This window comes from Syzygium oleosum, unplaced genomic scaffold (assembly GCF_021117445.2).
Source record: "Syzygium oleosum isolate NSW1041296 unplaced genomic scaffold, Sole_v2.1 Sole_v2.01, whole genome shotgun sequence".
Classification (NCBI taxonomy): Eukaryota; Viridiplantae; Streptophyta; class Magnoliopsida; order Myrtales; family Myrtaceae; genus Syzygium; species Syzygium oleosum.
Genome location: NW_026607485.1, coordinates 33239393 through 33265849, shown reverse-complemented (window position 1 = coordinate 33265849; position 26457 = coordinate 33239393). Strand labels below are relative to the sequence as shown.

General features: G+C 43.9%; 2 protein-coding genes across 4 annotated transcripts; one reads left to right on the top strand and one right to left on the bottom strand.

Moving 5' to 3' along the window:
* The first annotated feature begins 5656 nt into the window (after nucleotides 1-5656).
* On the top strand, nucleotides 5657-7880 carry LOC115682568 (scarecrow-like protein 15). Its single transcript, XM_030606825.2, has one exon. The coding sequence runs from the start codon at nucleotides 5707-5709 to the stop codon at nucleotides 7639-7641; it is 1935 nt and encodes a 644-aa protein (XP_030462685.2). The 5' UTR covers nucleotides 5657-5706; the 3' UTR covers nucleotides 7642-7880.
* Nucleotides 7881-8956: 1076 nt separating this feature from the next.
* On the bottom strand, nucleotides 8957-15101 carry LOC115682545 (G-box-binding factor 1). 3 transcript variants are annotated; one of them, XM_056314805.1, is made up of 12 exons: nucleotides 14793-15101; nucleotides 12899-13038; nucleotides 12763-12810; nucleotides 12568-12657; nucleotides 12358-12438; nucleotides 11996-12171; nucleotides 11853-11907; nucleotides 11608-11656; nucleotides 11315-11520; nucleotides 10574-10651; nucleotides 9645-9770; nucleotides 8957-9464 (listed from the first exon to the last, which is right to left on the bottom strand). In XM_056314805.1, exons 2-12 carry the CDS (start codon nucleotides 12956-12958, stop codon nucleotides 9366-9368), a joined length of 1068 nt encoding a protein of 355 aa, XP_056170780.1. In that variant the 5' UTR covers nucleotides 12959-13038; nucleotides 14793-15101; the 3' UTR covers nucleotides 8957-9365. The 3 variants fall into 3 exon arrangements, with proteins under 3 accessions (XP_056170780.1, XP_056170784.1, XP_056170787.1); XM_056314809.1 differs by having other exon boundaries at nucleotides 11644-11656; XM_056314812.1 differs by having other exon boundaries at nucleotides 11315-11472; nucleotides 11644-11656.
* Between the last annotated feature and the right edge of the window lie 11356 nt (nucleotides 15102-26457).

The window sequence follows — 26457 nt, the reverse complement described above, 5'->3', positions numbered from 1 at the left end:
CCGTGGTGGGGCCCCCCCCGCTCCCTTGCCGATGGTGGGCCCCGGGCCCGGGCCAATCGTGTTGCGGCTCTGCCCTGTCGTGTCGCGGGGCCCCCGCCCCGAAAGGCGGGTCGCTCTCGTGAAGTCACGTCAACGGGGAATTTGTTTTCTTTTCTTATTATTTATTAATTATTTTTGCAAGAATAAAATGAGGGGGACGCAGCACCGTTTAGGGAATCGATTTTGTTTATCGACGTGGCAGCGAAGCGTGCTTTTGTTTTACCCGATGTTTTGAACAATGGATAAGCGCATAGAAAGTTGTTCATCTTGTCGTGAAAATATAATTAATTATTAAGATTTTTTTTAAAAAAAATACAATCGAGTCCGTAGAGTTTGTTGCGAAGGTACAATTGAGTCTTAAAATCCATCAACTCGATGCGATCAAGCCATTTCATTAATTCAGTCTGATAGAACATGCTAATAAATTTTCGGAGTTTGCATTTTTTTAACTAATGTTTATGCGACGAAAATTCTTATTTACATGGCTTCTTCGATTTTCAAGTAATCATGGATGACGCGCGTATTTGTATCATTGTCAGTCAATGGCGTCGGTCGAGAAAATTATTGAGACCGAGGATGAATTTGTGTTGATCAAAGAACAAGAACGATACTTCAATACACGATTAAGCAAAATTTGAACATATCTTTCTTTTTCAATTCATCGGTGGATCTTATTATTTCAACGTGAAACTTTCAATCAACATCGATCAACAAGACAACTTCGACTTGTTGAGTCTTATGAAGGAGAAGCTTGATTTGAAAAATTCTATCAATACAGAGACTCGCTTGCATGAGATACAAGTTTAAGGATCATATTGAAATATATTATATGCAAATCCACCGACTTTATAGGCAGCTCTACCTAAAAATTACATTAGAAATAGACACATAAACGGTCAGGACACAGTTGCCATTACCAGCTCGTTCGATCGTTGATGATTAAATTTGGGCCGCAAATTGAAATGCCCAAGTATTATTTGTGCATCATTTTCGTAATTCGATTTTTTTGGTATCCTAAGTAATATTCGTGCATCATTTTAATAAATTGTTTTTGCAATTCGATTTCCTCTTCTTCTTTTTTTTTGTGGGTATCCTTGGCATTACTTTTTACCTTTTTTTATAGTGTGAAAGCGTTGCATGGGACATTCTTAAGGAGCACGTCTACAGGTGGGGGCCCCCTACCCCGAGTTCAAAAAGAAAGAAATCTAGCGGGTGCTTTTTGGCCTTTTCTTTTTTATCAATCCACGCCAATGGCCAGGCGTGACTGATAAAAAGTAAAAACCCCCTATTTAACTGTTGAAAATTAAGAAATTCCACACCCAGTGAGAATTAATTTATTTGACGACTATTCCCAATATCGACCTAAGAGATTCAGCTACGGTAAAAAAAAAAAGAAGAAGAAGAAGAAGATCGCTTTGAGATACTTAATTCGCTTAAGTAGAAAAGGTGATTGGTGGCGACTAGATCAATCTTGTCGATTGCATGGCTAAAACCTACCTATAATAGTTAATTATGTTTTGTAATCAAATTTCAATTACTGTCGAGCAATTTCTTATTTCTATTTTCAGCACTTACAATTGTCAATACTTGTAATTCGGTATATTAATTTTGAACACTTATTTGAACCCCTCTTACGTTTTTCAAGTACATTAATTAGGAAAAATACCGTCGAAAATCCTAAATAATGCTCACCCGCAACACCAATGGACCAAACTTTTTCCGTGTTGCCAAAACCCCCAAATTTGTGCTAGTATGACAGACATTACCACCTATGTGCCACAAAATGGAGAATGAACAATATGAACTGTAATGTGAGCATATCAACTTGAAAATAATTAACTTTGCCCATCGTGACATGAATACTTAAAACTTATTTTTTCGTGTGACCGATAGCCCAAACTTGTACTCGCGTAACAAAAATGCAAAAATTTAGGGTTTTTTATCATCACACTTATATAAATTTGGAAATTTTGGTGATACTTATTGGTGTTCCAATGGGAATAGTTTATAATTTTTGGTGATGAAGTAAAAAAAAAATTGAGACATTGGTGAAAGGGTGTAGCTTTGAGTTTTTTGTGTTATTAACTCCATTAATTACGACAACCTAATAACCGTCCTTGCCCCCTCTTCATGTACATATACTCGAGCCCAATAATCTTATAAGGTATAAGAACATGGTAAAAACGAGAAAAGTGATTTTTATTTTTATTTCGAAGGTAGATTTGTATCGAAATAAATGTCCTAAGCACGCGAGCTAGCATTTTTCCAATTTTGTTGCTTTTTCGAGCACTTGCCTTGTGTTTACACTGGAAATATTAGTCAATGCCCCCTAGAAAGTTCAAATATTGGAGAAAAGATTTCTCAACTAAACTTTTTTTTTTATCGGGGGGCGGGGGGCCCCCCCCCCCGCCGGGGGGGCGCGGGGGGGGCGCGCGGGGGGGGGGGGGGGGGGGGGGGGGGGGGGGGGGGGGGGGGGGGCCCGCGGGGGGGGGGGGGGGGGGGGGGGGGGGGGGGGGGGGGGGGGGGGGGGGGGGGGGGGCCCCCCCCCCCCCCCCCCCCCCCCCCCCCCCCCCCCCCCCCCCCCCTGGGCCGGGGGCGGGCGGGGGGGGGGGGGGGGGGGGGGCCCGGCCCCCCGGGGGGGCCGGCCCCCCGGGGGAAAACGCCCCTTTTCCCAGGCCCCATCCCAACCCTTTTAGCCCCTCATTAACCCCTCATTAACGGTCGAAAATTGGCTGTTGTGATGTAGAGAGAGGCGCTTGTTATTTTTGCTATGTTTTTATATTAAAGAAGAAAAGTGACCGTTACTATTTAAAGAAAGACGGTAGGTTCTTGTCAATAATTTCCATCTATCTTCAAAGGAAGACTGAATGGCGGCTTGCCTCCTCATCGTCGTGTAAGTAAAACACAAACCCTTTTCACGAGTTCCATTCACATCGGGAGGGCGGTCGGTAAAAAGCTTATTTTTCACGCTCCCTGATGGGAGCACTGCATCTAGCCTTTGCGATGCGGGTTTTTGCCCGGATCGATGTCAAACATAATAACGTGATTGACGGTCGGTCGATAGTTAACCAAGTAGGTCATGTGTTGCGTTGGGAGTGCGCAACATAAGTCAAATACCTTTATCCGGAGAAATCGCCAAGAGGAAACCTAAAACCAAGCCTCGTTAATATATCCAATTGGACATACATTCACTCAAAAGCTTAAACAAGCTATATAATGAGTTATAGACCACAAGATTCCTTCATCGGAACATGAACAGATTGGGGGTGGAGCAAGAACAACTATTAGGTCAGAAGTGGAGCACCAATCAACCATTGATTCTGATACGTACAAAAGCCTGATACCTTCCCCAGCGGAAGAGGCCAAAAGAGAACATAAATCCGAGCCTGTCAACATATCCGGTTAACCCACCTTTATTCTAAAGTTTAATCCAAAGAATTATGGGTCACTTAGAATATGTTAACTACTTCATGCCACACTACTTATCCGACATGTGTATCTCAACATGTTGAATCCTCAACGAGAGTCTCGGTACATTACCTCGCGCTTCCACCGTATCCATGCCAAAACCATGCTCTCTTGTGGGCCAAGTTGTAAAAACCACGACTTTGCATAAACTTTTGAAGGTTGGAAGACCGCTTTCTCCACCTTTTTCCCCTCCCCCTTTCACGAGTGCGACTTTGAGTGGGGAGGTGGGCTTTGTGCTGGCTTCTGTTTTAACCTTTTCCTTTTGCTTCCCTGCGTCTTTTTGGGTGGCGGGGCTCCGCCTTTTGCTTTGTTTTTCCTCCTTTTGAGCTTTGGGGACTTCGAGGGGGATGCGAACTCCAAGCTTTCGGAGCTTTAACGCCCGCAATTTGACCCCCTTTGTCGTTTTTCGGTTGGTGAAAGGGGCTTGGCGCTTCGGGAGATTTGCTTTCCCGAGTTATAATGGTGTTCTGCCTTTTGGGACTCTCATCACGATAAGGTCCCTCCTATCTCCCTCCCTCCCTCCTCTCTCGAGTCTCTCTTCCTCGGTTGCCGCGGTCAAAAGGAAGGAAGCAAAAGCACGGAAGCAGTCTTTTGCCATAATCATGATGAGATTAGTGACTAATGATGGAGAGATTATGACGTGCTTGCCAACTTGTTGTCGAGGCTCGATTGTGTAAAACTCTAGGGCAATCATCCATTGATCATTTCTTGGAGCTTGAGCTAGGTCCCAAGTGGTTTGTACTTTTGATTGAGGGAAAGCGAAATAAATGGTCTATGAACTTTGGCCTCATGTTTAATTTTATCTCCGAATTTTTAATTTGTTCAACATTGTTCATGAACTTTACCCCTATGTGTAATGTGATCCATGAATCTTAAATTTTTGGTACATGTTTAATTTAATTCCTAAATTATATGAAAATATTGAATATTGTCCATTCATTAATTCAAGCTCAATGACAAATTTGAACATTTTCATTAAGTACATGGACTGAAGTGAACATCTACAAAAAGTACATGAATCATATTGAACAAATTAAAAGTTCAGGGACCGCATGACACATTGGGTAAAGTTCATGGACCATATTGAACAAATTGAAAGTTCGGAGACAATATTGCACATTAAGCCAAAGTTCGGGGATCATTTGTGTCATTTGCCCTTTGTTTTAGTATGTTAAACACATATACTTAATTCAAAAGGATTGCCATTGAATTCTCTAATCAACTTGGGAAAAAAGGAAAAAAGGAAATCTCTTGTTAGCAAAATTATGCTAACAACAAAAGAAAGGAACCTTTTCCTGTCACAAAGAAAAATCGGTAATTTAGTTGATTTTTTTGAGTGATTGTAACATACACCCCAACATATATATATTTTTTTTCACAAGCGACCTTATTTACCATTGAACGGATAGTTAGAGAGAGAGAGAGACTAATTAAGACCCTTAAATCAATGATGGGTAAGATTACTCGTGTAAAGTTCTTTTTTACACTTATGGGGTGTGGTTTGGGGGCTTAAGCTTATGGTCTTTAATATGATAATCGAAAGCTGGATAATCGCTCTCAACGACTTCAAATGCAAATATTCCACTTTGTAAAAAAAAAATTGAGGCATGAGATATCAAAATTATTCACAAGACCTCGTGCTCATATATATTGGCGCGCGCACACACACAAAGAAAGCTGTATAAAACGTGAACAAGAGTTACGATTGAAGTTTAAACTTATCGAATAACGTCAAAGTGGATTGGCTCAGCTGATTAGGTTCGAACTCTCTTCACATCATACCCAAGTTCGAATCCCGCTGCCACCAAGTCCCCTTTGGTAAGCGATATGTAAATCCACTTTAAGACCTTCTAGGCCCGTGGTATGCTTTGACATTGACATGAGGTAATCCCTTCCTCCAAAGGAGGCCATCCGTCTCCTAACGAGATCACGAATTCGATCCGCCTTTACAGGGCGAGTCTTCGAACGGCTCGTGCCACGTTACCCCGGGGCCATCACCACCGTTCACCAGCGCCGGTCGCCTCCTCTCGCCGCTTTTCGATGCTCATCGAGAAAAAAAAAAAGAAAAAAGACAAATAAAAAAGAGGTGGGAGGGTGGGGCCGAGGTCCAATCGTAAATTTGACACGAGAGAAAAAGGAAGGAGGAGGGAGGAGAGGGGAAGAGGAGAGGCTTGAAGTTGAAGCCGCAAAGAGATTATTATGCCCATCATCTCCGACACTTGTCGACCATGTCATCCTCGTTCCTCCTTCGTTCATCCATCCCCTCCACCACCGCCCCATCCCCGGCCCCTCCCGCCACCATATAACCCCACCCCCTCCATCTCCACCGGACTCCCCCACCCACCCTCCTCCCTCCTCCTACCTCCCTCCTCCGCCGCCGCCGCCGCCGCCGTTTCCGAAACTCGAAACTTTCAAATCTCTCCTCCAACACCCAAAGACCGGAGTCCCATCGAAACAGGGGACAAAGGGGCCAAAAGGGTGCGTCTCCCCCGAGCTATGAGAGTTCCCGTCACTTCCCAACCGCAAACAACCGCCGCCGCCGCCGCAGCCCAGTCCCTCAAGCCCGCCTCCGCCGCCGCTCCCCCGCCCCTCTGCTACGAGCCCACCTCCGTCCTCGACCTCCGCAGCCCCGCGTCGGACAAGCACCCCGAGGTCTCCGCCCTGACAGGGGGCGGGGGCGGCGGCGGCGGCGGCGGCGACGGCGAGGATGGGTCCGCCGCCCTCCATTGGGACGAGCATGTGCTCCAGACCCTGGACTGGGACTCCATCATGAGGGACTTGGGCCTCCACGACGATTCCGTACCTCCCTTCAAGGCCAACCCTCACGTCTGCCCCTCCGACGCCTTCCCGCCGCCGCCGCCTCCACCCCAGCACCAGCAGCAGCAGCAGCACCACCACCACCACCACCTCGAGCCGCCGGGTCACTTTCTCCCCCACGACTTCGCCCTCTCCGACGCCTACCCGAACCCGCTCGACTCGTGCGCCGACTCCCCCGCCGGATGGAACGGCGGTCTCGGGCCCGATTTCTTCGGCGAGCTGATCCAGGCCGCCGAATGCTTCGACTCGAGCGAGCTCCAGCTGGCGCAGATGATATTGGCGCGGCTCAATCAACGGCTCCGTTCTCCGGCCGGCAAGCCCCTCCAGCGAGCCGCCTTTTACTTCAAGGAAGCGTTCCAGTCGCTGCTTCTCCTCCAGTCCGGCTCCAACCGGGCTCCGGCTCGGCTCTCCTCTTGGCCGGACATCGTCCAGACGATCCGAGCCTACAAGGCCTTCTCCGGTAACTCTCCGATCTCCATGTTTACGCAGTTCACGGCGATACAGGCCCTCCTCGAGTCGTTCGACGGCTCCATGCTCTTCCACGTCGTCGACTTCGACATCGGCTTCGGTGGCCACTACGCTTCGTTCATGAAGGAGATCGCGGAGCGAGCCGACTCGTGCAAGGTCCAGCCGCCGATCGTGAGGATCACCGCCGTCGTGCCGGAGGAGTTCGCGATCGAGACGAAGCTCATCAGGGACAACCTCTCGCAGTACGCGCACGAGCTCAAGCTCCGGTGCGACGTCGAGTTCGTCCTCGTCCGCACCTTCGAGATGCTGTCCTTCAAGTCCATCAGGTTTGTCGACGGGGAGAGCCTGGCGGTCCACCTGTCGCCGGCGATCCTCCACCGCCTCGGGCCGGCGAGCAACGTCGCGAGGTTCCTCGGCGACGTCCGGCGGCTGAACCCCAGCATCGTCGTGTTCGTCGACACCGAGCCGTGGGCGGACGCCGCCCCCCCGGCGTCGTTCAAGAGGAGCTTCCTCGGCTGCTTCGAGCACTACGCGACCGTGTTCGAGTCCGTGGACGCGGCGACCGGCGGCGGGGACTGGGCGAGGAAGATCGAGGCGTACCTGCTGCGGCCGAGGATAGCGGCGGCGGTGGAGGCTGCGGCGGCCAGGAGGGCGGCGCCGCCGTGGAGGGAGGCGTTCCACGGGGCGGGGATGAGGGCGGTGAGGCTGAGCCAGTTCGCGGACTACCAGGCGGAGTGCCTGCTGGGGAAGGTGCAGGTGAGGGGGTTCCGCGTGGCGAAGCGGCAGGCCGAGCTGGTGCTGTGCTGGCACGACAGGGCCCTCGTCGCCACGTCAGCGTGGAGGTTTTAGTTCTCGCTTAGGAGGAGCGAGGGGGGGTGGTGGAGGGGTTAGGGTCCTCGAGGGTTCCCGTTAATTGCACAATAGTCCCCGTTGACCCGATTTTTTTGTTTCTTCTTCTTCTTCTTCTTTCTTTTTTTTTTGTGGTGATGATGGTGTCTTATTGGGGTGTGATTTCGTCTTTCCTGGTTAAAAGCTCTCGACTTACTTGCATATATAAAATCCAAACACAAACATGTTTGGTGGGTATACATCATAGGTTTTCGTCCCCTTCTTCTCATCCTCGACCTTCGTGTTGTCATCATTTTCGCCCCCCCCCCCCTTTTATTTTATTCTAATTTTCAATTCTGGCCTTTTCTTTTCTTGTATCGATGCTCCGAGCAGAGAGGGTATGGAAACCGGACGACATGATAGTAGTATCAACTAAGGTAAATCGAGAATGCGCGATTAAATAGGTGAGAAAACCAATGCCTATCGTAGGAGAAAACGAGGAATAGAAGGAGGAGGAGCCGACACGTGCGAGCACGTGACGATACTATTGTTTGTTGTGGTTGTCTGAAGTTTTTCGTTCCCAAGTTTAGATGTGGTTGTCCTCTTTCTGTTGGTCATGTGATTTGAGCGACCTCGAGGTTGATGGACTTCCTACTTTTGATTGACAATCTTCCGAGGAATTCGACAAATTTTAAGGAGTGTCGCGTCATCTGCTTAATATGCGCGGACAAGACACGAGATTGATCAGTCGATGGGATGACCAAGGAGTGCGCCGAATCAAACATCGACTAGAGGTTTTTAGAAAGTGCTGCTGATTTGCTGTAGTTCTAGTTCACAGCCGATGCGTATCTCATGGCGATTTCTGTCCAACCCATCACCATCGGTTGACATGGATGCAATGGAGTCTGCATACGGTGACTTGATGGAGACTGAATCATTGGAGGGATCGAGAATTTGCAACATTAGGACGGAGGCGGGGCAAGACTCGAACCGTCGACCATGCTCGAGGCCGAAAGTATTTTGCATGACAGTCGAAAAACAACCGCCACTTCAACAACGCGATTTTCTTCTTGCGAGCGAGTTGACAAGCTTTCGTATGCTGAGGATGTTTCATCTCCTTGCGCCTGCGCATACACAACTGGAATCTCTAGATGTGCACGATCATGTGTAGACTATGATGAAACAGAAAGAAAACGAGTGCATAAAATCAAACTCAACACAACCTCGAGAAGCAGCGAAATCATATGCCCGAGATGGTAACTCCAACATCGATGCGACTGCGCATAATCTTAGTCGTCTTTCTTTAGGTTCGCCGTCCCTCCTAACGACCATAGAATGACCAAACAAAACTCCAATTGAAAAAGAAAGAGACAAGTATTCATAGGAATACAAAGAATTGGGCAAGAGATCACACTGCTTCATGATACAAAGAATTATGGATGGCAGCACTTCACAAGAAAAAAACGAAAGTGCGATAGTGTTGTAACCTCCAGATCCGTCCTCATCTGCTCTGGCCAATTAGTGTTACAAGCAATGTGCATGTTGTCTACTATGGCTCAAACTTAAGAAGAAACTATGTATACTAGAATTACAGTTACAGAAAGAAAGGGGTCAAGGGTATAAGATTAGCGAGACCAAGGAGATCCGTGTTGAGTCGCCGTCGTCAATAGAATAGTTTGACAAGGTCGATGTTATTTCTGCTGCATTCTGTGTTTCATTATTCTCAATAGAAACTCTCTCCTCCTTCAACTGTTCTCCTCACTTCCGTGTGATTGAAGGACTGAAGTGGAGTTGTGTTCAAGATTAGCGACTGCATCAGGGCCGCAGATTCGGGTTAATTCCTCCTGTTAAGCAAGCATCAAAACAGAAATAAAAAAGATGCACAGAAACAGGTGTGAATAATGAAATTTGTCCATTTGCCAGCTCTGCACTATCTGCCAGCACTAAGATAGAGCGGGTAATTCGAGAGTGTTGGTAAAATAAGAAGGAGAGAACTGAATGCAACAGTCTGCTCTATCCAAAACCTTGACAGCACTGTTCTCGGATGTAAGTTTCTCGCATTCCTCTGAAAGCCTATGAAGCTCATCTCTCAAAGTGCGATTCTCATTGCTTAGTGTCTCCACCCGTGCCTGTAATTCTTCGCACTCCGCCTTTACCAAAGAGAGATAAAGTTATGCATAAATCAGACAAGCGGCTAATATGATGAACAAACATTATCACAGAACTCAAGTATCGACATAATGATAAAAATTAAGCGCACCGAAATCAATGACTTCATACCACAGTTACTATTCATTAAAAAGAAAAACTACAAAAGCGGGGTACTTTGATTTTATCAGTGTAAGTAGAGATAATGACACAAATAGTCCTTGAACTTTGGCCTAATGTGCAATGTGGTCCCTAAACTTTTAATTTGTTCAATATAGTCTCTGAACTTTAGCCTAATGTTCAATGTGGTCCTTGAACTTTTGGTACATGTTCAATATAATCTCTGAACTATATGAAAATATTCAGTGTAGTCCCTACGCTAAAATTAATGGAAGGATTACATTGAACATTTTCATATAGTTCAGGAACTAAATCAAACATGTACCAAAAGTTCAAGGACGACATTGAACAAATTAAAATGTTAAGGACTACATTACACATTGGGTTAAAGTTCAGGGACCCCATTGAACAAATTAAAAGTTTAGAGACCACATTGCAGATTAGCTCAAGATTCAGGGACTGATGGTGTCATTTTCCCATGTAAGTATTGGAAAGGACCAGTTGACCCATGTAAAAATTCTGATAATTCCCAAATACAAGTACAATGATAACAAAATAAAGTGCAAACTGGATGCGTAAGGACTGCACATGTGCCTATTGAGATACAAGGAGCTTCGTTGAAGAAGGTTAACTGGGAAACACAAGGAGCATAACAAATACAAAAGCACTCGAATGTGCATCATACCTGCTTTCGTAGTCTTGACCTTCTAGCTGACTCCCTGTTAGATTGCTTCCTTTTCTGCCTTTTTAATTCACGTTCATCCTGTCAAGTTATAAAAAAATTAAGAAAAAGTTCATCCGTATCAGCATGCCACATTAAAGACAATATGCTCGGTAGGATAGCAAAATCCTGTAAAAACATGTCGATAAACAAATCACTAGCTAGGCAGATGCCTCATGAGAGGATCAAATATCTATCGAGCCCATCCGGTCCATGTTACCTCCAGATTGGGAATGACCAATCCAAGGGAAAGCTGACACCATCTCATGACCATTACTTCCTGAAACTACTTTTCTCTGTTTTTTGGGGTATCGTTTACTTAAAAGAGAAGGGGGTCAGTAAAGTATATTTTCTTCCTAAGCACACACTATCAGTTGAGTCTATAATATTAAGAGCTTTGAGCACACAAATGTCAAAGTGGCTCATCACAACAATGTGGTAGCAACACAGTGTAACAAGCCAATCACAAATGGGTGGTTTCAAAATTTAATCGTCATGTAGGATCACAAGCATATTATGTGGACAATACGATTGGTCGATTATACCATATCAGCCAAGTGACCGACACATAAAATGCTTTTTCTACTACGTGAAAAGAAGGAAAAAAGGACTTTTTCTTGCTTTATTGTTGGTTTGTTCTTCATTATTTATCAACGATGGAAAAATGTCAGCACGCTTAAGAAGATCCTAGTTCCAGTACCGTACTTGGACCCATTGATCAGGCATCATTCCTGTTGGGACAAGAGCTGATGAAGCAACGCCAGTATTTGGCCTGATCTTTGCAGCTCCACTAGCAGAGGATGCATTCCACAAATCCATTCCGATATTCAAATTAGTTGCAGGAGTGGCGACTACAGGCTTCCCTGTTACAGAAGCTTGCATTATTGCCGTATTATTTTGCGCATTAGCTCCTGCAAAAAGCCACCATGGTTAGAGACTTCAACATATAGTAAGAAAATTCGAAGTTTTTAGCTTTGAAAGAAAAGTGCGATATATACCATCTGCAAGCATCTGATCAAAGCTTCCTTTCTTACCTGCAGCGAATTCCTGAAGAATAATTGGAGCATTTATAATTAGCGCATGTAAACGACCATCTCAATCTATCGATGAATCAAAAACCTAAGCTCCCAGAATAAGTATAACTCAACATGGATTACAAATGCTTCAGACGAAGTTCACCACTACAAGAATGCGACGTTACAGTGTTCCAGTACGCACCAAAAAAATGATGTTCAAGACACACCTGTTGGCTGTTGTCCTCATTTCCATCAGATGAACCCTCACTACCACTATCAGCACTGCGAACAAGCAAAGACATTATCTGACCCAACAAATTCAAGCAGCTCTTCTATCCCAGATCTGAGAAAGGAGAGCAATTATACCAACCTCTGGGATGCCCCATCATTTCCTGAGCCTGAAGTAGCCTTTACACCATCTGCAGCCTTCTCACCAACCAAACCGCTGTTTCCAGAAGTTCCTTTGGATCTTTTAGCTGAAGCTCCATCTCTTCCGTCAGCACCTTTCCCATCTGGTTCTACATTGGTTTGTGCTGCAACTGGAGTCTACACAAGTAGCAATGACAGTTTAATCTAATGAGATCGACGCTTTCCTCTAATCAGATGGAGAGTCTCCTCCTACTCTTTGTTCGTTCTTAAATTCCCACGTTTTCTTTTCCTGGTTTGCATTAGAAAGAGAAACACTAGGTGTTCAGGAGCATATTCCAATCTAGTCGAGAGAGAAGATACTACCGGAGCCATATTAGGATGAGCATAAGGAGGATATATGGCAGGGTACGGCACTGGCGTGCCATATGGTGGGATCAAAGGATGCTGCACACATTTCAAAAAATAATATAAAATATATATATAAGTTTGTCTCATCCAACCAAACTAACAGCAAAGTTGTATGTTAGTGAAAATATTACAGGCACATTGTTTCCAAATAAAGAGGAAATTCACCTGGCTTCCCCATAGATAAGGATGAGGGCCAGGAGAAGCAACAGTAGAAGCAAAAAAAGGCGGTGGTGTGGCTCCAGGGCCATAGTAAGCCTAACAAGGAAGTTGATAAATAACTTATCAGGACATCACCTGCATTTCTCCACCTATAACTAGACTTGCATATCAAAAGAAAGCCAAAAAGTTTCTGCTAAGGACCTGCATAGGACTTGACCAATCAGGATATGATGGTGTAGTTGGTATTTCCTGCATAGGAGACACTGACATCAAATACCTTCTTCCAGAAGGATAAAAGTTGCACATCGCTTAGCGAAACATAATCCTGATATCATACCTGAGTTGAAGAAGTAGGTTTGGAAGGCTTAGGAGTTGTGCTTTCTTCTCCGGTCCCCATTCAGGAGAGATCCCAAAACCTTTTAATGGTAAATTGTCCCTAGCTAATCACACTTACACTTTGTAATATCTATGAGACACCTGCAGGCATCATTGAGTAGAATTAATCACACATAAACAACTCTTCCATGGTATATCCGTCAGCTCTTTAGTTGATAACAAACAGAAAATCCAGTCCACCATGTAGGCAGCTCCCTTTCCTAATGCATGCATTCCACATAACAAAAGATCCAGGACAGACCTCTAATTATGCATGCCCAAAAGAAGAGACCGACCGACTACATCTCTCTCTCTCTCTCTCATATATATAGGGTATGGGTATGTGCTCGAGTGCGTGAGCATGCCCCCCTCCATGATTGTATTAACATGTTAAAGACCAAATATATCATCAAACAACTCCAGATCATTGTGCATCAACTTGAGGGTCCAAAGAACAATGGTACTACTACATATCCAAACAATACGATCAAACAGCATCAGAGTGACGAGCAATCAGCAAAACGGCCAGTCTGCAATACATTAACGGGCACTTCTACCTTTAAGATCCACAACAATCAGCAGACAGGATCGGGCAAATAAGATGCTACAGGAGCTTATTCTGCAAATTATAATGAGCAATTGCACAAGAAAAAGTAATTTCGTCCCCTAGACAAAATCAGGGATGAAGTCAAATCCAAAGCACAGGATCGGCTGTTCTTCTATTTTGTTCCATCTTTTTGACCATCAAGGAATCCTGAGCTGAAAACTCCTTTTTTTCTTTTATATCACAGCGAGCATAGTCATTAATTTCAGCCAGCCATGATCGGTATATCGTGATTCAATTCAATTAAAGGTGCATGCAATATGTAACTGTTAGGTGGACATTTAAAATATTGAATCGTGAACGAATCTGCTGATTTGATCTGAATCTGCGTGCTCATCATTATATATCATATTTAACCTATCAAATGATGCAACATTAGATTCCGATAGTTTAACACCATAAACTAAGTTCTGCCCATGAACGATTGCTCTGTATGTTTGAATTGCGATACTTGACAATGCGCTGCACCGACTACGGATCAGTCCAATTACTCTAAGGTTGTCACTGAGAGATCCTACTTAAAAACTTCTTATTCCACACAATATATTTCACGCGACTCGTAAATTTGAGATTTCATGTTCACCATCCTTATTTCGATTCGACAACTCCAAGAGCGAGGCTACAACAGCGGCATCGGTCTGCGACCCCTCTAATTTTTCCACAAAGCCAAATCTAACTCTCTCTCGAGAGAACCACTACATAGTACATAACTTCCTTAACAGTCGCAACATCAATGCCAAAGCTCTCTCTACTGTCCCAAAAATTTAGATGGACAGTAGCCCCCTCGCACACAATCTTCTCAAGGACACTTCCTGACCGTTGCGACCCCTGAACGGTACGAAATCCGATAAAAACATCCTTCTACAAACTGCCGAATCTCCGGCTAACTTCCCCGACAAGTATCCCCGAGACGCCCGAAAAGCAAATCCAAGACACCGAAAAAAACCAGAGCAGCAGCAGCAGAACACGTCCACGTAAAGTCAAGCTCAAATTTCCCTCCCACCACACGAATCCCAACCACCACACATGACGAAACGCTCGACAGACAAATTTTGCTCGCCGTCGAGCAGCGCCGCCGTCACGCCACGCCCCGGCACAAAATTAGCGCCGGAGAAAAAACAAACGCCAACGGAGAGAAACTTATCCACACCCGGCACGCGCGCGGCGCACGCATACGGGTACGGAGATAGAAAGAGACAGAGAGACAGAGAGAGAGAGAGAGACCTGGTTAGAGAGAGAGAGAGAGAGACACACACAGAAAGAGAGGAGGAAATCCAGCTGGAATCCCACGAAGCTACTAGAAACTTCCTCCCTTCGAACAACCTCCTCCTCCTCCTCCTCCTCCTTCTCCTTTGAGTCGGATCCGAAACGCTCGACGATTAGGGCTCGAGCGCGCACCCTCCGACCAATCGCCGAACGCGCCAAAAGAACGAATCACACCTGCAACACCACCAAGACGGACGGACGGACGGTCGGGCGGAGATTGACGACGGTCCTCGTTGCAGCTGCGGCTGCAGCGCGCGTACACGAAGCAGCGTGTCCGAGCGAGCGACAGACAGGGGAGAGAGAAAGATTGTGCGATGGCCTGTTTTACGATGTGGTGTGGCCGTGTCCGATAGGGCGGTGACTTAGGGTTTCGCTGGGGCGACACGTGCCGGGGGATCGGGATCCAGCTGTCCACGTCCCATAGGGCCCGCCCCCCCCCCCCCCCCCCGCACCACGCCAACCCGCGCTCCGACTCATCAGGTGGGCCCCGCCGATCTGGATAATCTCTAATATATTTTCCAATTAATAATTGGCCACGTTTATTTTTTTCGGGTGCGTGCATTATCTGCTCGTAATTATATGGGATAATGACACAAACAGTCCATGAACTTTGGCCCAATGTGCAATTTGGTCCATGAACTTTTAATTTGTTCAATGTGATCTCTGAACTTTTAATATGTAATGTGATCCCTGAACTTTTAATTTGTTCAATGTCATCCCTGAACTTTCGGTACATGTTCAATTCAGTCCCTGAACTATGTGAAAATGTTCAATGTAGTCCTTGAACTTGAATTAATGGAAAGGACTGTATTGAACATTTTTATATAGTTCAGGGATTGAATTGAACATGTACCAAAAGTTCAGGGATGGCATTGAACAAATTAAAAGTTCAGGGACCACATTGCACATTAGCTTAAAGTTCAGGGATCACATTGAACAAATTAAAAGTTCATGGACCAAATTGCATATTGAGCCAAAGTTCAGGGACTGTTTGTTTCATTATCCCCTAATTATAATAATCGGTCGGGGGTATTTATCACCGGCGGCCGTGGAAAACTTCGCGTTCTTGTCCCCGGCCGCGCACGCCTGCCACGTCAGGTGCAAGAGGATCGCTCGCTCCTGGTCAACCAACCGACGAGTCAACACCCTGTCGCGCGTGGACCGAAATTTTCTTGTGGTCGAATATATGGGCGGATACAATAGAGAGGGGCAAAACAAATAAAAAAAAATTGGGATTAGGTAGAGTTTTGACAATGATAAGAAAATAGGTTTAACACAATAAAAGGAAAAAAATAATCCCAAATTGGTTTATTTTTTCGAATCGCGGATAAATCCGAAACCGGTACATCCATCGCCGCATTTTTCCTGAACTAATTTCTGCATCGCGGAAAGCCGTGAATTTGGTACGCCGAATCCACATTTATCTCGGACTAATTTTCGTGTCAGCAAAACTTCTAAATTGGTACACATGTGCCTCATGTACCACCGAAAAATCTCAAGTTTGCCACAATTTAGGATAAATGCAGATGTGTGTACTAGTTTGGGGATAAATGTGATATAGGTGTATTGGTTTGAGATTTTTTGTAAAACGAAAATTAATATCGGTAAATGTGGCGCGGATGCATTAGTTTATAATTTCTGGTGATATTTATCGTAAGAAAATTAAAGTAACTATAATAAGTAGGGAAAATACCACAAAAAACCCTAAATTATGTCCATTGTGATACATTTACCAAAAACTTTTTTTTTTGTGACACCAAAAAATCCAAAACTATGCACATTATGACACATTTACCCTCCGTTAGAATTTTGCTAAAAATCTCCGTTAAAACTCTAACATAGCGCTGACGTGGTGCTCGCGTGGCGCTACATCAGAAAAAAATTTTAAAAAAATTTAAAAAAGTCACCGTTCATCGTCTTCTCGCTCGGCCAGAGCTCTTCTAGAACTCGTCCGTCGCTGCCCACTGCCGCCTGGACCTCCGGGAGCTTCGTCGTAGCTGTTGACCATGGCGGCCGCGAGCTCGAAGTTTGGCCATGGCCACTCGGCTCGAGCTTGAAGCTTGACCATGGTGGCCGCTCGAGCTCGAAGCTTGGCCGAAGTGGATCTTCGCCTTCCGGGAGCTTCGTCGCCGCGAGCTCGAAGCTTGGCCATGGCGGCCGCTCGAGCTCGAAGCTTGGCCGAAGTGGATCTTCGCCTTCCGGGAGCTTCGTCGCCACGAGCTCAAAACTTGGCCATGGCCGCTCCGCTCGAGCTTGAAGCTTGGCTATGGTGGCCGCTCGAGCTCGAAGCTTGGCCGAAGTGGATCTTCGCCTTCCGGGAGCTTCATTGCCGCGAACTCGAAGCTTGGCCATGGCTACTCTCGCGACGACGAAGCTCCCAGAAGGCAAAGATCCACTTCGGCCAAGTTTCGAGATTGAGCGGCCGCCATGGCCAAGCTTTGAGCTCGCAGTCGCCATGGCCAAACTTCGAGCTCGCGACCGTCATGGTCGGCAGCTACAACGAATCTCCCGGAGGTCCATACCAGTAGTGTGCAGCGACGAACGAGCTCCGAAAGAGCGTTGGTCGAGTGAGAAGATGATGAACAGTAACTTTGAAGACGATAAACAATAACTCGCGATGAACAGTGACCTTTTTTGAATTTTTTTTTCTGATGTGACTTCATGCAAGTGCCACGTCAGAATTTTAACGAAGATTTTTAATAGAACCCTAACGGAGGGTAAATGTGTCACAATGTGCATAGTTTGAGATTTTTGGTATAAAAAAGAAAGTTTGGAATAAATGTATAACAATAAACATAATTTGGGGTTTTTGGTAGTCTTTTCCCTAATAAGTATTTGCAAGTGTAAGGTGCAAAAAAGTGTTTTATGCAATGGATAGTTTTCTATTTGCGATGATGCAATATCATCGACCAATCATCTTTATACCTACACGTGTATTATGAATCTCATCCTATTTGGTCCATTCGCGCATACATCTCGCTTTTGACTAGTCGGTTATATCGCATGTCACTGCTGTGTGGAGAAGATCTGTTGCATAAACTATGCATTCGGGTAAGTCACGCCTCTCTTCCTTTTCATCTTCACTTTACTTATGAAAAATAATAAGAATAATAACATTATTAGAGTTATATATAGTTTTTGTCCTCTGAATTATCCTCTTTTATTCGATGTGATGCTCTACTTTTATTTTTACGCAATCAATTCCTATGTTTCTTTTCGATTCGTGCAATGGTTTGCCTTTGTCAATGGCTCCATTACCAACACTAATAAATTGATGATATGGCATTGTTGATGCGGAACATAATGGACATCGGGTGCTGAATCAGCAAACAATAGACAAGGGTAAAAAATTTCTACATACAAGAGAAAAGGGGAAGAGGGAAAAAGAGGCCGACGAAACTTCCGGCAACCCTTGCCGGACACGGTTGGGATGAGGGCTAGTGCGACGCCCTAATAAGGATCGTACGATCTCACTATCGCCATTTTGCGAGGATCGTAGGACCCTATCAGCGATTACTGCGGGCTATGTTGACAACCCTCGTCCGACTTCGATGCTTAGTACCCTCACCTCACCCGGATGAGGATCGTGGGACTCTTGCTGGTTGCTAGATAGACTCGGTTGCTCCCCCCCTCCCTCCCTCCCTTTCTTTTCCGCTCTACCGTCTTCCTTTTCTTTACTTTTTTCTTGCTCGTCGTATCAACGAACGGCGCTCATTTGAGGCCCCATCGACCTCACGTGTTCGTTTTGTGCCCGATCTTCGATTCGAGAGCGTCGATGCAAGGACGTGATCACGCGAACGAAAGAAATATAAAACTTGATTGCACAAAAATGTAAGACAAACGGACAAATTGCACCAATAATGAAACTTTCGTTTTTTTGGTCTGTCACCAATAAGGAAACTTAAAATGCTAAAACTTGTACTTAACCTTTATTATTATTACACCCATTATGGTTAATTAATTATTTTCAGCCTGCCATCGTGTTTTCTCATACTTAAGACAACAATGACATGTACAAAATTAATTACTTTAAGACACTGAATCCCTAAACACGACAGCCAAGAGCAGACTAGGGGAGTGATTCGCGGGGCTACTACTGTTGCCCCCACTTACATCACTAAATTTTTTCTAGATTGTACTTTTTAAACAATATTTAAAACTTTGAAAATTTCTTCAGTAAAGCATATATTGAATTCTAACAAGGATTCATTAGTCAAGATTTAATATTGCCTTTTATTTTGCTCTCACAATATAAGAGAATAAGGATGGCAAAATTCGTGTGAAAACTTATTTTTGCCACAAGAACTACGCATTGCTAACTAAGTTTCTAAAACATTGTACTCGATGTCTGAATAATATAAGTTATTTTTCGTACCTAATTTGGTGGGTATCATTTGTCCCACCAAGCAAACGTTCTAGATCCGTCCTTGCATGTGAATATCAATGCTTGTGCAAAAGAAATAGTTCAATGGATCCGCCGGATATGAGAGATGCTCGAGCTACGTTTGGTAGCCCAAATTTGAGTTTGGTTATCCAATTGGGTGTTTGGCAACGTCCTCCGGATTGCATAAACTCGGATAAAATGCCAGACAAGAAATCCGGAGTAGGGGTGGGATAAACCCGGATTGGATAAATTTTTTTAAAAAAATAACTTAACAAAACGAAAAAATAGACACAACACCTTCTTTGTATTTTGTTCCGGTTGAAAATTAGAGAGAGGGAGAAGTGGAACCAAAAAGAAGAAAAAGAAAGATTTGAACAGATTTCGAACTCGCAATCACAAGGTTGCTCTCACCACTCAATTCCAATCCGTTACGGATCGAACGGATTCTGAACTCGCGATCGAGAGGTTGCTCTCGTCACTTCAATTCCAATTCGTCGCTGATCGATACCTCGATTCGGACCCTCCAATCTTCACATAGCTACTGTGAATTTCAACCAATCCCATCAACTATTGTATGATAATTTCACTTTTTCATCCTTCGTAGCTATTGGAGTTACTTCCGGACATTCAATGAAGGTTTTGCACGAGGGACGATCGAATTGGGGATTTTTCTTGGTGTCTGGAGTTGTGGAGGTGTGAGTTATGGTGGTGTTTACACCAAAATCGGCATAGATGTCAAGTCGGTTTAATGTCAAAATCCGATGGACAATGGAGCTCAGTCGTCTGCCGAAGTACGTTTGGATAAAATTCGGGAATGTAGTAAGCGTGAATGACACCATATCCCGAATTCTGTGATTGGAGAGAATCCGTAATTTTACCGAAACATGAAAAGTCTACATTTCGGGAAATACTGAAACTACCGAAAATCGGCAAGATCACAACCCAGCCACGTGAATCGTGACAACAGGAAGTTATGAGCAAAAAGCGGAGATAGTGAGCACGAGCAGATCGTGGGAGATTATTTATCCAAATTGGAAGTCATCCCAGCGATTGAGATCAAGTTTTGGTGGACAATGAAATTGGAAAACGTGGGTAGATAAGGCAGTTATTGAAAGCGCCAAGATTCAAAGTTCGAAAACAAAGAAGTAACCGACAAGCAGTTACAGGATAGCAGGAGATATAAATACTCAGAAGAAAGAAGAAGAGAAAAATCAACAACAATGCAAAAACACTCAAGCTTATATGCACTTTAGTTTCCTCTGCACTTTTACTTCCTGCGTTTACAGCTTCCTGTAACTTTAGTTAACCTTCAAGTCCTTTACAGCTTTCATAGGAGTATTGTAACGTAGTTAGAAACTTTGTTGATCTCAAATCCATTTTCAATCCACTCAATTTCTACCCGCTTCCATATAACCCTGCACTACACTCTGTTTTTCGCCACGATTTTCCTAGAAATCAAGCCACAGAACCTACTTTAATAAAAACCGAAAATCGAAGTTTCGGTGAAGGATATTTCTCGTCGTAAAACGAGCGAACATCTTTTTGGCACGCCCGGTGGGACCTGCGTGGTAAGATTTGGAGAAATGGTGAGAACTAGGCAATCTGAAGGAATACCGGTCGGCAACGTCAACAATTCAGTTGATGAAGCACGTTCTGAACACTCTGCGGCTAATCAAGTAGAGAAGAATGCCGACATTCCTCGGCAATTAACTGAAGAACAAGCCCGTGCGTTGGCACCAGATAACACCTTGGTAGCCACGATAAAAAGGATGTTTGAGGAACAGCAGAACGATCTTACCAATCATATGGTGCGACATGTAACTGATGTGATAAAGCCCATGGTGATCAATGCTATAAATGAGGTAATATCGCGTCCCAGTTCATCTTCTCAAGTTCCACCCTTTTATGCAAATCCTCCTGGGACAACATCATTCCCACCAACATCGGGACCTCCTCATGTTGGATATAATGGTAATGGGGGATCAAATTCTCAACCTCCTGTTAGAATTATACCAAGGCCAGAGAATCCTACCCCTATAAACCTTGTGAATGGTGTGAGTGCTTATAATTTCCCTCAAAATGCCTCAAATGAGGTTAATTTGATTAATTCCATGGCCACAAATGCACCATCAGTGATGAATGTACCTCTACCAATGAATATGCCTAATGTTGACCATATCAGACCACCTGCGCCTCAACCATATCCTCATATGATAGAAAATCCTCTTTATAGACCACCACTACCCGTTAATTTCAACATGGAGCAGCAAGGGGTGAATCGACCTCAACAGTTCGATCCTAGAGGTCAAGATCCTTGGTTAGGCCAGCAAAATTTAAGGCCATGGAACCCAGATAGAGTTGCAGAATTGGTAATGCAACAATTGGGAGCAGAGAGAGGAATGCCAAGGCGAGTGTATAGGAAACCACATCCCGATTGGGTTGACAATATACCATATCCGAGGGGTTTCAAGATACCAGATTTTGCTGTATTTACAGGAGAAGAAGATCAGTCAACTGTGGAACATGTGGGTCGATTCTTAGCACAATGTGGAGAAGCTGGAACTAATGAGTATTTAAGGTTAAGGTTGTTCCCACTGTCTTTGTCAAAAACAGCGTTCACTTGGTATACGAATTTGCATGCGAATTCTATTCAGACATGGACGGAGATGGAAAGGCAGTTCCATTCTCAATTTTACCGAACGGTACCAGAGGTAACGGTAGCCGATTTGGCCAGGATGTATCAATATGGTACCGAAACGGTAGATCAGTTTATTGCACGTTTCAAGAAATCCAGAAACCGATGTTTAACATCACTTACTGAAAAGGAGTTCACGGATTTGGCTTTTAATGGCTTGAGGTTCAACCTTAAAGAAAGATTTGAAGGACAAGCATTTGACGATCTCTTTAAGTTGAACGCACGGGTTTCCAAGTATGAACACTTGTTGAAGGAGAAAGATAAGAAGCCGAATAAGGACAATAGGCATACAGTGGCATTTGCTGAAAATACCGAACAAGGTGATATAGCCGAATAGGAGAATGAAATAGCCGTAGCAACTATGGTGCTTGAAAAATCATATGTGTGCCCAGCACTAAAGCCAGCCAGGATGAGAGATGCATCCAAGTTTAAGGCTAAGGAGACAAATAACTACTCCTTTGACATCTACAAGTTGGATGAAATATTTGACCTGTTGTTGAAGGATGGAGTGATCAAGTTATCTGAAGGGCAAATAATTCCGCCAAAGGAGGAAATGACAGATAAGAGGTATTGCAAGTGGCATCACTCTACAACTCATGATACGGTGAATTGCATTGTATTTAGGAAGACTATTCAAGAGGCAATTCGCCAAGGCAAAATTAAGTTTGCTGAAGACAAAGGCAAGGCCCCAATGGAAGTGGACACAGACCCTTTCCCGAACATGATTAGTATGGTTAACATACGAGATGACAGGCGACGATAACAAGCAACTTTGCACTCATTGTCACCAAGAGCTAATTCATCAGGATCGGGAAATACCCAAGTTCCAATACATGAGAGGAACAAGGGGGAGATATCGATCGGAATCGTTTGTCCGCAGAATAGGTAGACCACAGGTAAAATCTGAGATTGTTGCTACCGAAAATTGTACGGTACAAGCTAGAGATCATGAAGTTCAATCAAGACAAACAACACATGTTCCCGAAAGAAAAGATGTTAGTCGTAGATATGAGAGGAAGGAATATCACCATGATTGATCGCAACCAGCTTTCCCACTTCGGGAATCGGCCACTCAGGTCCATGAAGAAAAAGAAACATTACCCAAGCCTGCAAAGAAAAAGAACTTATGGCAACGATATAAAGAAGATGATCCTAAAGTCGGATTGCTTGGAGAACCTAGTGGGAAGTTTGACTATGTGGTCTATTACGGAGATACGGATGACTATACACCTCCGTCATTACCAATTGTGCCGACTGGCTGGGAAGATGAGTTTGATGATCCACCACCATCAAATTCCCAGGAAATCTACAAGCGAAAAACAGTTAAGGTGCCACACAATCTTCCCGAAGGAAAATGGTCAACAGTTAAATCGCCAGGACAAGCGTCTTACAGAACCATCAAGAGGCGTTTTCAGCGGATGAAAAAAGGCAAAGGAATTTCCAGAATAGCCAAGCTAAAAGTACAGCAAAGCAGGATTTACCTTTCACATCTGTCAGTAAGAAAGGTAATTGGGTTTGGAAGAGAAACCCTGATAAAAAAGATCAGATTAAATCAGAACCAGGGGATTCGGGAAATAGCTCTCGAGTTGAAATGAGAAAAGAAGAAGTTTCACAAGCTCCTCAGACAGTTAATTTTGGGCAGTTCACTGTAGCCCTCAACCCAAGACATCAAGGAAAGGTGGGGCAAAAGAACTTGGGTCCTAAATGGTCACGAGGAAGTGACAGGAGTTACCGAATTGGCTACCCCAAAATGTCAAAGAAATATGATCATCCATTACGGATAAACATGATCCATGCTAAACTTCCAGCGGAGTATGGAACTAATTTGGTAGTGGAAGAAGATACCGAACACATTTCGAAAAAGGAGATAGCCATGGCGAAATTCCGGTTTCCGACAAGGAAGCCATTAAGTTTGATAAGGTACCTTCGAAAAAGCAAAGCATCTAAGATCCTTGGTTATTTCGGGGAAAGGTCAATGGTAGGTCGTCGGTAAAATTTTCGTAGATCTGGAGCCACTTTGAACCTCGTATCTTACAAGTACTTCGAGAAATTAGGGAAGGATGATGATGACATTATCCCTTCCAATGTTCAGTTGGCTGATTTTCTTGGGGAAGTTACCGAAGTCAAGGGGGCAATAGTGCTGGACTTGATTATAGGGTCCAAGTCGTTCAAAACGACTTTCTTTGTGATAGAGTCTGATGGTTCATATAATCTGCTGCTCGGAAGAGATTGGATACATTCTAATCAGTGCGTGCCTTCAACTTTGCATCAAGTCTTGGCATTCTGGAATGGCGATAAAGTGGAATATGTTGAGGCAGATTCGAGATATGCTTCAATCGGGTGGACTGACATTTGCCGAAAATATCGAGACTGTGCACATGAAGGTTATGCTGTTGAAACACCAGGGATAGATCCACAGTCCCTTGCTTATTGCCGCTTCGGGGATGTGAAAGCTGAATGGATCCCTAAGTCAAGCTTGGCATTGGAAGAATTACATACTCTATATGGAAAGCGAGTCAGTATTGCAAGAAGTTTGTGAAAGGTACTTTACACATTTGGCGGAAATGGCGCATCAAAAGATTGGAGCCTCAGATTGTATAGATGAATGGGAAGACCCATTAGTCAAAGAAGACAAGACAATGGAGGCTCAAGATCCATTGTTAGAAGTTGATATAGGGGAGCCTGGTTGTTTCCGCCCGATATATGTAAGTGCTTTTTTACAAGGGGACATGAGAGAAAAGTTGGTTAATCTAATCAAAGAGTATAAGGATTATTTTGCATGGGACTATAATGAAATGCCTGGTTTGTCAAGAGATATTGTAGAACATCGCCTTCCAATCAAGAAAGGATTTCGTCCGCATAAGCAGCTAGCAAGGAGGTTTGCTCCGGATGTGGTGGATAAAGTCAAGGAGGAAATAGAAAGGCTGCTGAAAGCAAGATTTATTGAAACAACGAGGTATGTAGAGTGGCTTTCAAATATTGTCCCTGTGAAAAAGAAGAATGGGAAGCTGAGAGTTTGTATTGACTTTCGGGATCTGAATAATGCCACTCCAAAGGATGAATACCAAATGCCTATGGCAGATATGTTAGTAGACTTAGCATCGGGAAATGAGATGTTATCCCTGATGGATGATCATTCGGGTTATAACCAGATATTTATCGCTAAGGAAGATGTCCCGAAAACAGCATTTAGATGTCCTAGTGCAATCGGGACTTTTCAGTGGGTGGTTATGCCTTTTGGACTAAAGAATGCAGGAGCTACGTACCAGCGGGCAATGAATTTGATTTTTCATGATATGATTGGTAAATTCTTAGAAGTTTATATTGATGACGTGGTGGTTAAATCAGCCCAAGAAGATCATCTGGATTATCTCGAGCGAGCGTTTATTAGGACGAGGAAATACAAATTGAAGATGAATCCAGCCAAGTGTGCCTTCGGAATACAAGCAGGAAATTTCTTGGGATTTTTGGTCAATCAGAGGGGAATCGAAGTTGACAAGAACAAAACAAAAGCTATCATGGAGCTTTCTCATCCTACGTCAAAGAAACAATTGAAGATGGTGATCGGGAAAATAAACTTTCTAAGGCCCCGTTTGGTTCAGCATTTCGGAAAAAGCCTTTGGCCAAATGCAAAGATCTTTAGCCCAAAGGACCTTGGGAAAATGCTAGACTGTTTGGTAAACTATAACTGAAAATGACTTTGGAGAAATGCTAGACTGTTTGGTAAACATATATTTGCAAAGCTCTTTGGTGTGACCAAATTAAGTATTTTAATTTTTAAATTTTAAAAATTGAAAAAAAGAAATAATGATAGTAACTTTTATATTTTCGCGTTGAGAGCAATGTAAAACATACATATTGACATTTATAGAAAAAAAATCACATCCTACAACGTTGCAAGACATTGTTGTACGTTGCTCTATCACTATTTAACCACCAAGTGTGGATTTTTTTGGAACGATTGGGTTGTGGCCGTGTAATTTGATTCATTCAGGAAGGTAAAATTTGAAAACGAAACCAGGGAGTCATTTTCTTTATTCTTACATGAAAACCCCTCAAACTTGCTAATTATGGCTGTCCATCCATCCCTTTTGCTGCTTGCAGGACAATTGCCTTTTTCAATTTGTTCAATGCACAACTTACAAAAGATTTCTATATCTTCCGAGCTCCAAAATGCCTTTTCCTTTGATGAACTTGCCATCTACTAGTTAAGTAACAAAGCAAATTTGACAGGCAAAAGCAAAAGAGAATAACCATGAAGCTACAAATAAAAACTAACAATGGCAGGCCAAGAAAACATATATGCTATCTAATTCACATATTGGCTCCATATTGCAGCAAACTCATCCAAACTTTACTAAGAAATTGGCTCCATATTGCAGACTTAGACTAAATGGATCTACTGATAATTGTAGAGTACATTCAAATGATCTAAGCAGCTCAAAATGTAATCTCAGAACATTGTCAAGAAGACATTAATAAGTCTAGACGATAACAATTGGCAAATGCCAATGCGTGCAAGAACTTTTCAGGAGCTTAAAATGCACACAAAGACCTCTGTAATGTAGGCAT

Bases quoted from the DNA above. Each gene is read 5' to 3' on its own strand.
- LOC115682568 (XM_030606825.2), top strand. From the start codon at position 5,707: ATGCCCATCATCTCCGACACTTGTCGACCATGTCATCCTCGTTCCTCC.
- LOC115682545 (XM_056314805.1), bottom strand. From the start codon at position 12,958: ATGGGGACCGGAGAAGAAAGCACAACTCCTAAGCCTTCCAAACCTACT. The intron at 12,172-12,357 runs GTAGTATCTTCT...CTACTTGTGTAG, and splicing joins CTCATCCTAATATGGCTCCG to ACTCCAGTTGCAGCACAAAC. The intron at 9,465-9,644 runs GTTTTGGATAGA...CTTGCTTAACAG, and splicing joins CCGAGAACAGTGCTGTCAAG to GAGGAATTAACCCGAATCTG.